The sequence below is a fragment of the Rhinolophus sinicus genome, linkage group LG04, assembly GCF_036562045.2.
Source record: "Rhinolophus sinicus isolate RSC01 linkage group LG04, ASM3656204v1, whole genome shotgun sequence".
Lineage (NCBI taxonomy): Eukaryota > Metazoa > Chordata > Mammalia > Chiroptera > Rhinolophidae > Rhinolophus > Rhinolophus sinicus.
Genome location: NC_133754.1, coordinates 93,291,434 through 93,304,803, shown reverse-complemented (window position 1 = coordinate 93,304,803; position 13,370 = coordinate 93,291,434). Strand labels below are relative to the sequence as shown.

General features: G+C 40.1%; 1 protein-coding gene across 8 annotated transcripts in view; it reads left to right on the top strand.

Moving 5' to 3' along the window:
• Window positions 1-8,454, top strand: part of NBEA (neurobeachin) — a 661,793-nt gene extending 653,339 nt beyond the window's left edge. For all 8 annotated transcript variants that reach the window (XM_074330026.1, XM_074330024.1, XM_074330023.1 and 5 more), the window contains 4 exons: window positions 1,519-1,620; window positions 3,625-3,821; window positions 4,610-4,761; window positions 6,605-8,454. In XM_074330026.1, coding sequence (XP_074186127.1) covers window positions 1,519-1,620; window positions 3,625-3,821; window positions 4,610-4,761; window positions 6,605-6,695 — 542 coding nt within the window. In that variant the 3' untranslated portion in view covers window positions 6,696-8,454. The remainder of the gene's footprint in view (window positions 1-1,518; window positions 1,621-3,624; window positions 3,822-4,609; window positions 4,762-6,604) is intronic.
• The last annotated feature ends 4,916 nt before the right edge of the window (window positions 8,455-13,370 follow it).

Sequence of the window (13,370 nt, the reverse complement as noted above, 5' to 3'; positions counted from 1 at the left end):
AGCTAAAGGTGTTCATCACCACCAAACCAGTATTACAAGGAATGTTAGAGGGACTTCTTTAAGACAGAAAATAATAAGATAAAAAATATGAATAATAAAATGTCAATAACTACATATTTATCCACAATTACTTTCAATGTAAATAGATTAAATGCTCCAATCAACAGACATAGGGTGGCTGAATATATAAGAAAACAAGACCCTTACATATGCTGCCTACAAGAGAGTCACTTCAGCTCAAAAGACATATGCAGACTGAAAGTAAAGGAATGGAAAAAGATATTTCATGAAAATAGAAATGAAAAAAAACAAAACAAAACAAAAAAAACAGCTGAGGTAGCAATACTTATACCAGACCTAATAGTCTTTAAAACAAAGGCTATAACAAAGAAGGACAAAGGACCCAGGAATCCCACGTCTGGGTATTTATCTGAAGAAACCCAAAATGCTTCTTTGAAGGGACCTATGCATCCATATGTTCATTGCAGCATTATTTACAATAGCCAAGATATGGAGGCAGCCTGGGTGTCCCTGAATGGGTGAATGGATAAAGAAGTGGTAGTGCATATATACAATGGAGTATTACTCAGCTGTAAAAAAAAGAATGAAATCTTGCCATCTGCAACAATATGGATGAACCTAGAGGTAACTGCTGTGCTGAGTGGAGAAAGTAATTTCACTTCTATGTGGAATCTAAACAAAATAAAATGAATACGCAAAACAGAAACAAACTCAAAAATACAGAGAATATTTTGATAGCTGCCAGAGGGGAAGGGGGTTAGGTGTTGGGTGGAAAGTTACAAAATAGTCATGGGATGTAGGGTCTAGCATAAGGAATATAGTCAATAATATTGTAATAACTGTGGTGTCAGATGAGTACCTGATTTATCGGGGTGAGCACTTTGTATGTTATATAAATGTCAATCACTATGTTGTCCACCTGAAACTAATACATTGTATGTTAACTGTAATTGAAAAATAAAATATTATTTAAAAAAATAAATAAATGAAAATAAAAAATAAAATGGGATGAGCATGATTTTTAAAATTAGATAGCTCTGGGTTTAATTCAAATACTTGCTAGCTGTATCAACTTGTGCAAGTTATAACCTTGCAAAGGTTTGGGTTTCTAGGCTATAAAATAGAGATAATAACAGTACTTATTTCATATCACTGTTGCCATATTTAAATGAGATAAGTAAGACACATAAATGCCTTGGCAGGCTAGGTGTCTGTTTCATAACAATAACCAGGAATAAAAAAAGAGTAGTTATCGCCACTGTCATAATGTAAACAAGTCACATTTGTTAACGTGTCCAGTCATCTAAACAACCTGTGTAGTAAGTATTTTGCAGATGAGGAAATATCAGAGAGGGTAAGTAGCTGGCTTATGGTCACACAGCTAGTAAATGCCCTGAACAAACACTAGTGATTGTTATTGTAAATGTTTGATTTAATGGTGTAGCTCTTCATTTCTGCCATTGGCCTGTAGGACTCACTGCTGCTGTTTCCTTGCAGGTGACTATCCTGCACCAAGAGCAGTCCTCACGGGCCACGACCATGAAGTCGTCTGTGTTTCTGTCTGCGCAGAACTTGGACTTGTTATCAGTGGTGCTAAAGGTCAGAAGGCATTTCTTTCATTTTAGGTCATTTAAAATTGTACCATTTCCTCAGGTTAACCATGATTTATAATTTCCTGCCTTTTTAGGGGGCTTTCTATAGATAAATGTAACCCCTAGGTTCTTTGCAGCTGTTTAGTTTTATTACCAATAATTACCATGATAAATATATATATATAAATTTTTATGTATAATTGTGTGGTCACCAGCATTCTAGCCAGAACATTGGTAAATTAAACTGCACGTCCCATATGATGCAGCCATTAAAACTAACATATAAAAGACAAAGGGGGAAAAAAGACAAGGGAAAGATTTACACAATGTAGTAGGGGCCGTGGACAACCTTGCTCATGAGACAAATCTTTGGATTCACCTCTCTCCACAAGTAGTTCTTTTCTTCATAACGTTGGCGACTGTAGAGATTGGTGGGAAGGGAATCAATTACTTGGGAGGTTTTTTTGTTTGTTTGTTTTTTATTTATTTATTTTTAATTTATTTGTTTTTTGTTTTTTTTTTTTTACTGTTTGTAGCAGATGTGTTTCAAGAAACATCAGGAAACTTGGGTTCTAATTCTGGCTCAGATATCAATTCTTCATGGAAAGGCTCGGGGGCAGGAAGGAGCCTAACCTTAGGAGAAACTGAAGGAAAACCAAATGGGCTGAGTCTAGTGAGGATGCAACAGAGTTAAAAAGGGAAGGCTGAAGAGGTGGGAGGGGCCAGTGGCACAAGGATTTGTGTTTTTATTTTATTCTAAGTATAGTGGAAAACAAACCATTGACGTTTTCTAAGCAAGGAGATGAGATGATCAGGTTTGTTTTTTAGGAGCTTATTCTGTCTGCTTTTTGGAGAATGCATATAATATTTGAAGGTAGGGATAGCGTTTTCTACATTTTTGTTATCTAAGAGTAAATAACCCAGAAACTCAGAGATGGACACATAGGATATTCTCAATAAATGTCTTTTTAATTCAAAAAACTAGTAACAATATGTGTAATGTCATTCTGACCTGTAAAGTAAAAAAAAAAAAAAAAGGAAAGAAAGAAAAAAAAGACACAGTAGGCATAGGGAAAAAACATAGATTTTTCTATAAGTAATGAATAACATTAGAGGTGATTGATATTTTTTTCTCTAATTTTCTATAATGCACATCTATTACTTTAGTCAGTGATCAGGAATAAATTTAAGTATGGATTTATAATGTCACTTTGTAAAATAAGTGTCTACTTAAATCAATTAATTGAAAAGTAGAAATGTAATTCATCTAAAGATTTTGTGAGATTCTTTTGGGGAAGAGGACAGGTCATATCAAACTATATTAACCAATTATTTTTATGAACTTGACTAGTAAGTTTTTTTATCTTACACGATTTCTACCGGGGGGAAAAACAATTGGAGCACATAAGTCACTCCCCATACTACTTTTGTACTCCTGCCTCACCATTCAGTCAAAGACAAAAAGTGTTTATATAATCTGAATTACTAGATTAATTTTTTTTTTAATTTTACCTTCTACATTTTACATAGAGACTATAGAAAAAATAGAACTTACAGTTTAATAGTAATGTGTTTATATGGTACAATGTTAAAATTTTGACAATATTAAATAAAATTAACAATTGCTTCAATGATTCTCCTAAACTTTCAAGAAAAATTTCTAAAAACACATTAAGAAAAAACTTCTGGGACATACAGTCTTTGATTCTCACATAACCTATGAACTATATCTTTTTAATTTTTTTATGAATATCATCTCTTGAAAGAAAAGACCAAGTCTTTATCTAGATAAAAAATTTTGAAATCTATGTGTGTGTTACTTAACGGTTCTCTGTATTTGTTCCGTTTACATATAACATCAGTGCTTGGCTCTTGCCAGCATACTTCTGTTTTTTCCTACCTTCTTTCAATAAATCTGAGGGTATACCCACGTCCAGTTTACATATTTGTGAGAGCAAATGTGTGACTTGTCCTCACCAATGACTGACCCTTGATCCCCTATGTTCTGCAGAGGGCCCCTGCCTAGTCCATACAATCACTGGAGATCTGCTGAGAGCCCTCGAAGGACCCGAAAACTGCTTGTTCCCGCGCTTGATTTCTGTCTCCAGTGAAGGCCACTGTATCATATACTATGAACGGGGACGATTCAGCAATTTCAGCATTAATGGGAAGCTTTTGGCTCAGATGGAGATCAATGATTCAACACGGGTGAGTCTGCGTGTTCAGTGCCACATGGAGACTGAAGCCAACACATGAAAGATTGACTATTTTAAATTAAATGCTTCATATCAGAATTTCTCTGGTAGCCAATAATGAGTGCTGGTTTTAAAGGCATATAAATTCATTAGATGGCTTCTTTGAACAAACCCAAAGTTCATTTAATCCCAAGTAATTCACTTAATCCCAAGTGAATTAAACTTTGCAGATAATAGCTATCATTTGATTAGAGGTTAGACCCTTAAGGAGACTTTCCTTCAAGGCCCTTTTTCCACAAACAGTTGTTTCAGCGCTGCAGTCCCAACATTAAAAGTGAGTTTATTGTAAATGAATGTTCTCTTCAGAACCCTAGGCCAAAATTACATGCACCAAATTGCCCTTCACTCACCAATGAATTGTAATTGCTGGTTTATCATTATTAAAAAATGTATTGAAATATGCTTCTGCCATTTGTTCTAAAAGTCTTGACATTGTTCATATTGAGGATTTAACAAAACGCCATGTTACTTGATTCTCAAGTTCTTCCTGGATTAGATTGATGATATTCTCTTTGGGACTTCTGTTATTTTGTAGCCTAAATTGGTTTTAATAAGATCCTTTGTTTATGTAAGAACGTTGATGAATTCCACATTGGAAAGTCTGTGGATTGGACTTTAGAAAACTTGGACAAATGACTAAAAGTAGGTAATTATTAGGGAACCGTAGTGAGTGCTTTTCAGTAGTGACATTGACCGTTTAGGACCCTGAGAGAAATGGTTGCTTTTCTCCTTTTTCCGAAGGCCATTCTCCTGAGCAGCGATGGCCAGAACCTGGTGACCGGAGGGGACAATGGTGTGGTGGAGGTCTGGCAAGCCTGTGACTTTAAGCAGCTGTACATTTACCCCGGATGTGACGCTGGCATTAGAGCTATGGACTTATCCCATGACCAGAGGTGAGCCACCGCAAGGGGCAATGTGATCACTTGAGAACTGTCATGCAAAGTGCTTTACATTATGCCAAGGGTGTAATATGCTGTGGATAAGATCCCAGCATCCAGGTGGAGGAAAGACTAGTTTAGAAAAGAATCAGTTGAAGAGTAAGTACTGTAAGAAAGGGTTCTGGTAAAAAGAAAACAGAGGAAGGCAATGAGAAGAAAAAATAAAAAAATAGGAAGAAATGGGTTAGGAAGAACAGACACATCCAGACACCGCCCAAAACAGAGAATTATCCTCCCAACTTCTCAGTTCTCAGATCCTCATCTAGTTTCAGACAGGCCTCCCTGGCCTACATTATGTGAAGGAGACATATTTTGCAACAGAGGTGAGCCTCAGCTTGAGGCATACTTCCAACTAACCCATATCCAGCAAAATGCATTGTGCAGACTACAGCTGGCCTCAGTTTTAAAAGATACAAGGCACCCGCTCTTTACTTGAAACAATCCCTAGTCCCATCTTCCTATTCACATATTTCTCATTTATGTTATTTATTGTATTTTCTCTGTTTCCCTAAGACACTATAACCTTTTCTTGGGGAAAACTGATATCAGTATTAATTAATTAATATGATTTTCCATTGTTCCTCAGTTTGCAACAGATTTTGCCATTTCCTAAAATTCACCTTTAGGTTTATTACAAAGGAAAAAAATATTTGGAATTAAAGTCTAAAATTTCTAAATTTTAAAAATAAATTAAAACTATAATATTAATATGATATGCAACTTATTTTTTGCTATACATTTAACAAGAATAAGAAAAGCTTATTAACCAACTTTTTTCAAATATATGTGTATTCTTTATAAGAATATTGGATTTAAAATATTATAAATGTAAAGGCTTGTATAATAGATTTAACAAAGCATCTTTATAGTAAAATGATACTGAAGTCATCAAGAAAAACTGTAATTAAATTTAGTTTTGGGAAAGGGATGTGTCATCTGCAGCTCAGCCTGTTTTTAAAAAAAATTTAAGCCGATTATTAGAAAATTAAGCAGATTATTAGAATGTTCCAGAATGCTATAGTCTGCATTCATGAATAAATGGTTTACTGGATAATTATTTGTATATATAGGGGGTTTTTTTTAAAGGATTTGGAATAATTTGGGTTCTTAAGTAGTTCAACTATTCTCCCTGATATTCGTATCCATTCATCGTGTATTCACAAACATTTGCTATCACCACTGTAGATTAAGCTCTATGCAAAGTACTAATGATACATAACAAGGTTACTGAACCTAAAGAGTTCAAATAGCCACAATAATTGTGTCTGGAGGAAAACTCGACAGAATGACAGAACTGACTCTTCTGAGGGGTTGGGGGCAGGCAGGGAAGGCTTTCACTAGGTGTGGGGAGGAGGGCAGGTCTGGGGACACACGTAAAGTCACAGTTGTTTCAGGGCTCTCCGGAGAGGAATACGGAAAGATACTAATCAAGTTTCTATTTCCTTATAAAACACAAACATAATCTCGTGTTTTATAATGCCCTGATAGGCTGGAACAGTAGCACATGTACATACGTTATGAATTGATAGGTAAACATACCCTGAGGGTGCCTGCTCTGAAGTGCTTGTCTGATAAGGTGTCCCATCAAAAGTTAAGCAAAATTCAGCCTGACAGTTCAGGTACGTGCGCAATTGATCCAGCTTCTCTCTCGGGAAAACCAAGACCCCATTTTAATCCTATTTCAGTGAACACAAAACAAAGACTTTGGTGAACTTTGAGATCATGATATTGTCTAGTGTAAGATTAGCAGACACATCAGGGATTTGTGTCACTCTTAACTCTGTCTTTGCTCTTCTAGGACTCTGATCACTGGCATGGCTTCGGGTAGCATTGTAGCTTTTAATATAGATTTTAATCGGTGGCATTATGAGCATCAGAATAGATACTGAAGACAAATGAAGAACCAAAAGCCAAGTTAAAGCTGAGAGCACAAGTGCTGCATGGAAAGGCAATATCTCTGGTGGGAAAAACTCGTCTCCATCAACCTCCATTTGTACATTCCATCTCACCCAGCAATAGCTGTACATTGTAGCCAGCAGCCATTTTACTTTGTGTGTTTTTTCACAACTGAACACCAGCTGCTTCCTTAAGCAAGCTTACATCATGTAAATTATATGAATTAGATGTTTTGGTAATTATTTCCTATATTGTTGTTCATTGAGAAAAGGTAGTAGGATGCGTCACAAGAGACTTTTGACAATTCTGAGGAACCTTGTGTCCAGTCGTTACAAAGTTGAAGCTTTGAACCTAACCTGCATCCCATTTCCAGCCTCTTTTCAAGCTGAGAAAAAGAAAAAAAAAAAAAGAAAAAAAACACGTTTGATACTTTGTACATCAGATGCATCTTATTTAAAGGGATACTTTTGTAAAAGTAAAACCTTGTATAAAGAACAAAACGTTTCTTAATTTTATTGTGAAGTTGCAACTTGCATGTTCTTTAATCCTGATGTCTTGATGGAACAGGTGCATTCACACTATGAAACAGAAGGATCTGTCCAAGGACATAGCTTGTACGAAAGGGTTGAATCGGTAATTTTTGACATTTTCACGAAAATATGGTTTGCACTTTTTAATCTAAATTCATCCCTCCTAAGTGAAATTTGCTCATGAAGCATTTGGATACTAAGCCATTATTTGCCATTTTGGGTACTCATACAAAGAAAATTCAGCCCTATCCTTCATAATTTGAAGACACAGCAGAAAGGGGGCTTAGGGATGAGGTCCTGGTTTTTATTGTATAAATAGGGGTCCCGATCATTAGTTTCATGGTATTGACTTCCCAGCTCCTGGACATTTCCTCCAGAGTCATCTGCTGGCTTAGTGTGTGTACATTAGGGGAAGAGAGTCTGATGGGTTTTTTTGTTTGTTTTGTTTTTGTTTTGTTTTTCTCTTTGATTCTTGAATAGCTTAGTTTCTTTAATAACAAGTCGGGCTTTATTATAACAATAACTGAAGTTATTCTTTTAGGTTCTTGTGAAATTCTCACCTCAAGCCACATTCTTAGCCTAAGGCACTTCATCTTTTATGATATAAAATGATGGCTATCAAATGATTTTCCATACATTGTACTGATCACGTTATACACCCAGGGGTATATACACTTTGTTTCTTCTTTGTATATTTGGTGACTGTATCGTCATAGATGTACATATTGTGTCGGTAGGGCTTATGAGGCATGTTACAGGAATGTACTTTTCTCAAAATTTACACTCACCTGCAGTCATTTATTTAAAAAGATAAAACAAGATAATGGGTTCTTTGTATTGGCACTTTGCACCAGAAACATATCATTATTTATTGATGTGATTACTTATTTGTTATTCACCTTGTACTAGTAAGTTTTAGTACTGAATTCCTTCTTCATTGTTGTTTGTATTTATGAGATTCTGAAATTCTGGGGAATCAGCGTAATGATTAAGTTATTCATCACCAGGCTGTAAGCAATATCTTGAGTTTGTAGCTTAGAAACGGGAGGACACTGAACATCTGGAAGACAAGTTCATTTCATCTTGAGATCATGGTGAAATATTTTGGATATATAAATTCCTTAAGCTATTGTAACCATGTTTTATTGCAAAGATGTAAAATATGCCAGATGTGTGTGAGTTGGAAATCAAAAAAAGAAAAATAAAATATGCAAAGAATTCACTGATTGTTTTACATCTCATTGGACACTTCACTTACAGGCATTCATTATGTCATCAGACAAGTTTAAGAAATGAACGTCACCCCATAGGAAGGTCTACAGCATCTAAAACATGTCCTAATGAGGGTCTGTCGTTTGCTGAAACAAGCTACTCCACTTGGCCACCTGGCAAGGATTTGTGGTGATACTGACCAGAGGGAAGCCGCCCTTGTTTCTTCTATAGAATCCACTTTGGGCGTTATTTTTAGTATGTTTAGAAAGGAACTAAATGCAGGTGATGGTGAAAGGTATAGTTGCTCATTACATGAGTGTTTATCAACTAATGCTATTTTCATTGAACCACACAGTCTGGAATTTCTCATCCACCAGGCATGACACAGGTGGGGCCTGAGACCAGGAGGAGCAGGGCAGCTGCCGACAAAGCAGGGTGGGCTGCAGGAGCAGGGTTAGGTGTCTTCCATCATTCAAATCTGTGTGGGCCATGGAACAAAACCCAGACAGGCCCAGGGAGGGACAGAACTGCACGTTAGCCACCATCTGCATTCTCAGGACAAAATAACAGAACTGACAGTAGCCCAAGAAAACCTTGCGACTTTTGCTCTCCATCCTACCCCGTCAACCATCATAAGTCCGTCTGGCTCCCTCAGCCCAGCTCTTCTTACAGCCCATCAGTCACTCAGTCAGGCTGGTTACTACCTGAAGGTTTCTTTAAACCAACTCCCCCTCCTTTCCAGAACCGTCATCTAGACTGTCACCAAAGCAGCAACCAGTATCTGAGCCTCACATCAGACCCTCCCACCATAAACCACCCTGCTGCCAGAGGGTCTGGCTGTATGTACCATGGCTGAGCACCCTGCAATGACTTCCCCAGATTATTAAACTCTGGTGGGTGAAAAGTCACCTGGGAGCTTACTTTTAAGAGCAGAATCTAGGGTCACACACACAAGGTGTTTCTGCGGTCGGTCGTCCTTGGGCACATTATCAACAGCACTAATGTGAGGGATGCATTCCAAAGTCAGTAGACAGAAGTTCTTTAGGAAAGATACATCCTTGTCTGTCCCTCCCCCGGACACCCTGCATCTTGGGCAAATCCACCAATTTACAAATCCCTGAGAACTCCCCTGGCATTGGTCCCTAGTGTCCTCCCAGAAAGCTCCTCTTTGCTGGTGCTATCCAGCTATCCAGTTGAACTCCTTGTTGCAAATTGACCTGAACTAGTTTGGTCATGCACAATCTTTTTGGCAGGTGAAGGTAGCCCCCAATCCCCATATCCTCACCTCATAATGACAAAAACAATTTTCAAGACCAGTTTCTGCCACATGTGAGATACCTTTTCATCAAACACATTGTAGCGAGCAAATCAGCACAAGACCTCATCTATGAGCTCGGAGAAGTCCAGTGCTTTCTTAGGTGACCTGAAGACCATTTTACATGGAAGGTACACTGAAAGCAGACACACCAGTGCTAGAAACAGGACCCCGGTGGGGACAGAACCAGGAGAGCAGTTTCCAGACTCTCAGCCTCATGTGGAAAGGTGCTGGCTCGGGTAGTAGATGGCCATCAGCTGTGACTAGTTGTCCATCAGCTGTTACCGGTTAGCCATTAGCCACCAATATAACTGCCGTGGCTGAGCTAGCAAGCGCAGATTGCAGAGAGGTGCGGATTGCAGTTAGCATGGCGGATTGCAGTTGGTAAGTGAGGTTGGTTGGCAGAAAAGCAGATGGCAGGTTGCAGATCATGTGGCTCCTGCTTCCTGTGTCTCCAACCCAGCCACCATTGAGAATATAGTGGTGTGACTCCCACATCTATGGCTCCGTGGGTGTTCCTTGTTGGCCTCACCATATGCAGGGAGTGGGAGCTGAGACCCCGCATGACACCCTGCATGACAATCCCCTTTAGTCTTGTAACATCAGCAGCAGCCAGAATGCCCCAACCCAGCCATTTAGGTACCAAGCTTTGAGCACCACACCAAGACTACGGGCTAAAGGCTACAGTAGATCCATATACTCTGGTTATGGAGAGGTAGGAAGCTCTGACTTACTGTAGCCAGTGTGCACTGAATTCACATACAGTGGTACCTCGGTTTTTTAACATAATCTGTTCCAGAAGACCAAATTCTGAAACGTTCGAAAACAGCCGACAGCTAGGCCTCAGGATCTTGCACTCAGACACTCAGAGGAAGCCACATGACATGTTCGACTTCCGAGGTGTGTTCAAAAACCAACGCATTTACTTCTGGGTTTACAGCGTTGGTAAATGAAAATGTTCGTCAATGGAGACATTCGAAAATCGAGGTACTACTGTATATTAAATACCACTGATTTCATCAGTGGGAGACCATTTATATCATCCATTCTTCTAATTAAAAAGCCGATAATTTCCCTCACTGCAAAGCCATTCTTAGCATTCACTATCCTTACTAATAAAGCTTCTGGTTTCCTTTGTTTGAAGTAAGCTGGAGTTCTGGTCCCCGGCTTTACCTTGAGACCCTCCTGATGACATCATCTGGAGTATAAACTTCCAATCAGGGTAACCGACTGCCCCCTGAACGCAGTATACAGTAGCACATACTATCACATTGTCTATACTGGATATTTTAAATAAATTACATCCTAACACGTCCACTTACTGTTACAGACTCAGCTCGAGTCTACCTTCCTGTGTGAGGCCTCCCCCCCCCCCACCAGAAGGGGTGTCCCAGTACATTGCTGTCACCACACTGAGTGCTGTGCTGTCAGCATACTTGCCTCTCCTCCCTGGTGACTGAGCCTCTTGGGCAGTGGGACTTCTTTTCATCGTGTATCCTTAAGACAGTGTGGATTCAGAGTAGACTGTCAGGAAATGCGTATTTGTTGAATGTGTGAGTACACGGATGAATACCCGACCCTGGGTAAAGTGACAGCTGGCAGGGATCCTCAGAAGCCCACCAAACACCCTCTTCCCAGGGCCCTGGCACCCAAAGCCTCAGGGAGCCCTCTCCCACCCTGCACTGCGATCCTCCTGGACAGAACCATGGGCAGGGGTCTTTTCCATCCAGGTTCAAGGAGTCACTGACTATAGAACCCCATAGCTAGAACAGAAGGAACATTGAAACGACTGCTCTTTACCCACATCCCTCCATTGGAAGAAGAGGGAGCTGACACAGGACTTGGGGTAGGAGCTTCTCCTGGGGTTCTAGTCAATTCAGTCTGCACAAGGGCGGGAGCCATTCACCGGCGTGTTGCTCTGGAAGGACCTCAGCAGTTAAAATGGGGGTACTAATATCTATCGTAAGTATTTGAAGATCAAAATTCACAGTGTATGTCAGGCACCTCGAGGACCAGCCAGCTGTCTGAGGAACCCCATAGCGGGTCACTGCCTTCCACACCTCATTGACATGGTGCAGGGTCATCTGCTTGGCAAACCTCTTTCCCTATTTATCTGCTATGCATCTGGGGAGGGGGACTTTTCCTTTCTTGTCATGTGATTTACTGGGACCAGATCCCTGGGACCTCCCAGACTCAGGCCTGTGCAACCGTGTCACCTCCATTCCACTGACCTCAGGCATTGGTCAGGGGTACTCCCCAGAGCCCTCCCCTGGAATTTGTATATTCTGAAATGAGGGACAGAAGTCTCCTCTTTCTCTGGGGTCACTAATCTGTCACTAAGAAACCAGGGACTGCTAGCAGCCATGTTTTCCATTGCACAGAGGAAGCCAAGGTGAGAATCAAGCCGTAAGAAATGGAAGAACGTGTGCACTTGTCTGCCAGCCACCAGGCCTGGGGACCTAAATTGCCCTCATTCTTACAGGTGTCCCAATTCTGGACCCCCCCCCCACTTTAATCAATGGCCAATAAGTACTTCTCCCCCTCTTCAGTTTATCAAAGCTGTATTTTTGTTGCTTGACATCAAATCAAAGCAGCCTTAACTAGTAATACAGTTCCCTGCCCCCAGCCCCCTACCTCTGCTTAGAAAAATGTGACACAATCAAAAAGTGGTAGTAAAATTAAGCATATTCCTAGCTAATGTACGACCCAGCAATCCATGTTTAGGTAAAAAGTAATGCCTGCTTCCTTCCACTAACAAGACAAAGAATGCTCTTAGCTAGTTTCCTCCTAATAACGGGACATAGATGTTGAGTAAAACAAACGCAGACACAAAAGCGTACACACTCCATTATAAAGTACAAAAAGTGCTGTAATTGATACATGCTGGTAGAAATCAGAATAGTGGTTACTTTCAGTTGGAATTGGTGACAGGTAAGAGCCATGAGGGGGGGGATCCTGGGTCACTGAGCTCTACTCTGGGGGGGTTCTCTCTCACGAGCTGGGTGTGTTACCAAGGTGGGTTCACTATACAGACATTTATAGAGTTGTATGATTATTGATGTACTCTTCTGTGTGTATGTTACATTTCAATAAAAAGTGTACTTTAAAAAATGTTAATATGCCCTGTCTAATACTGTCTCAGGCAACTAACTGCTCCAAATGTGTCAGCCCCAAGCCAGCCCTGTACTCAGAGCCCGTGATGACCACCCACACCTGCCCCACTCCCCAGGGGTTTGTAGTCTGCCGTCTTGGCTAGCCTGTCCTGAGGAGCACTTGCTTTCTCTTCTAATGAGAGTCTTGGCCCCAGTGCTGCCTCCTCCTCCAGGGAGCCCCTCCCCTCACAGCTGGTGCCCATCCCTCTGAGCACAGGGTGGCTTGCATGCATCTCTTCTCTTCCTCTCATCTCCTGTATTCTCATTGCTCATTGACACAGGCCTCCCCCCACTCCATGGCACCTTAACTGCGGGGCATTCTCCTTTCGGTGTCCCAGGCCCTTAACACAAAACTGTATTGTCACTGTTGTTTACATCCTGTCTTCCTCACTGGACTGTGAACCTACATGCTAAGCCCTTGAAAAAACAGTCACCAAAAAATAAGTAAACACCTGGGTC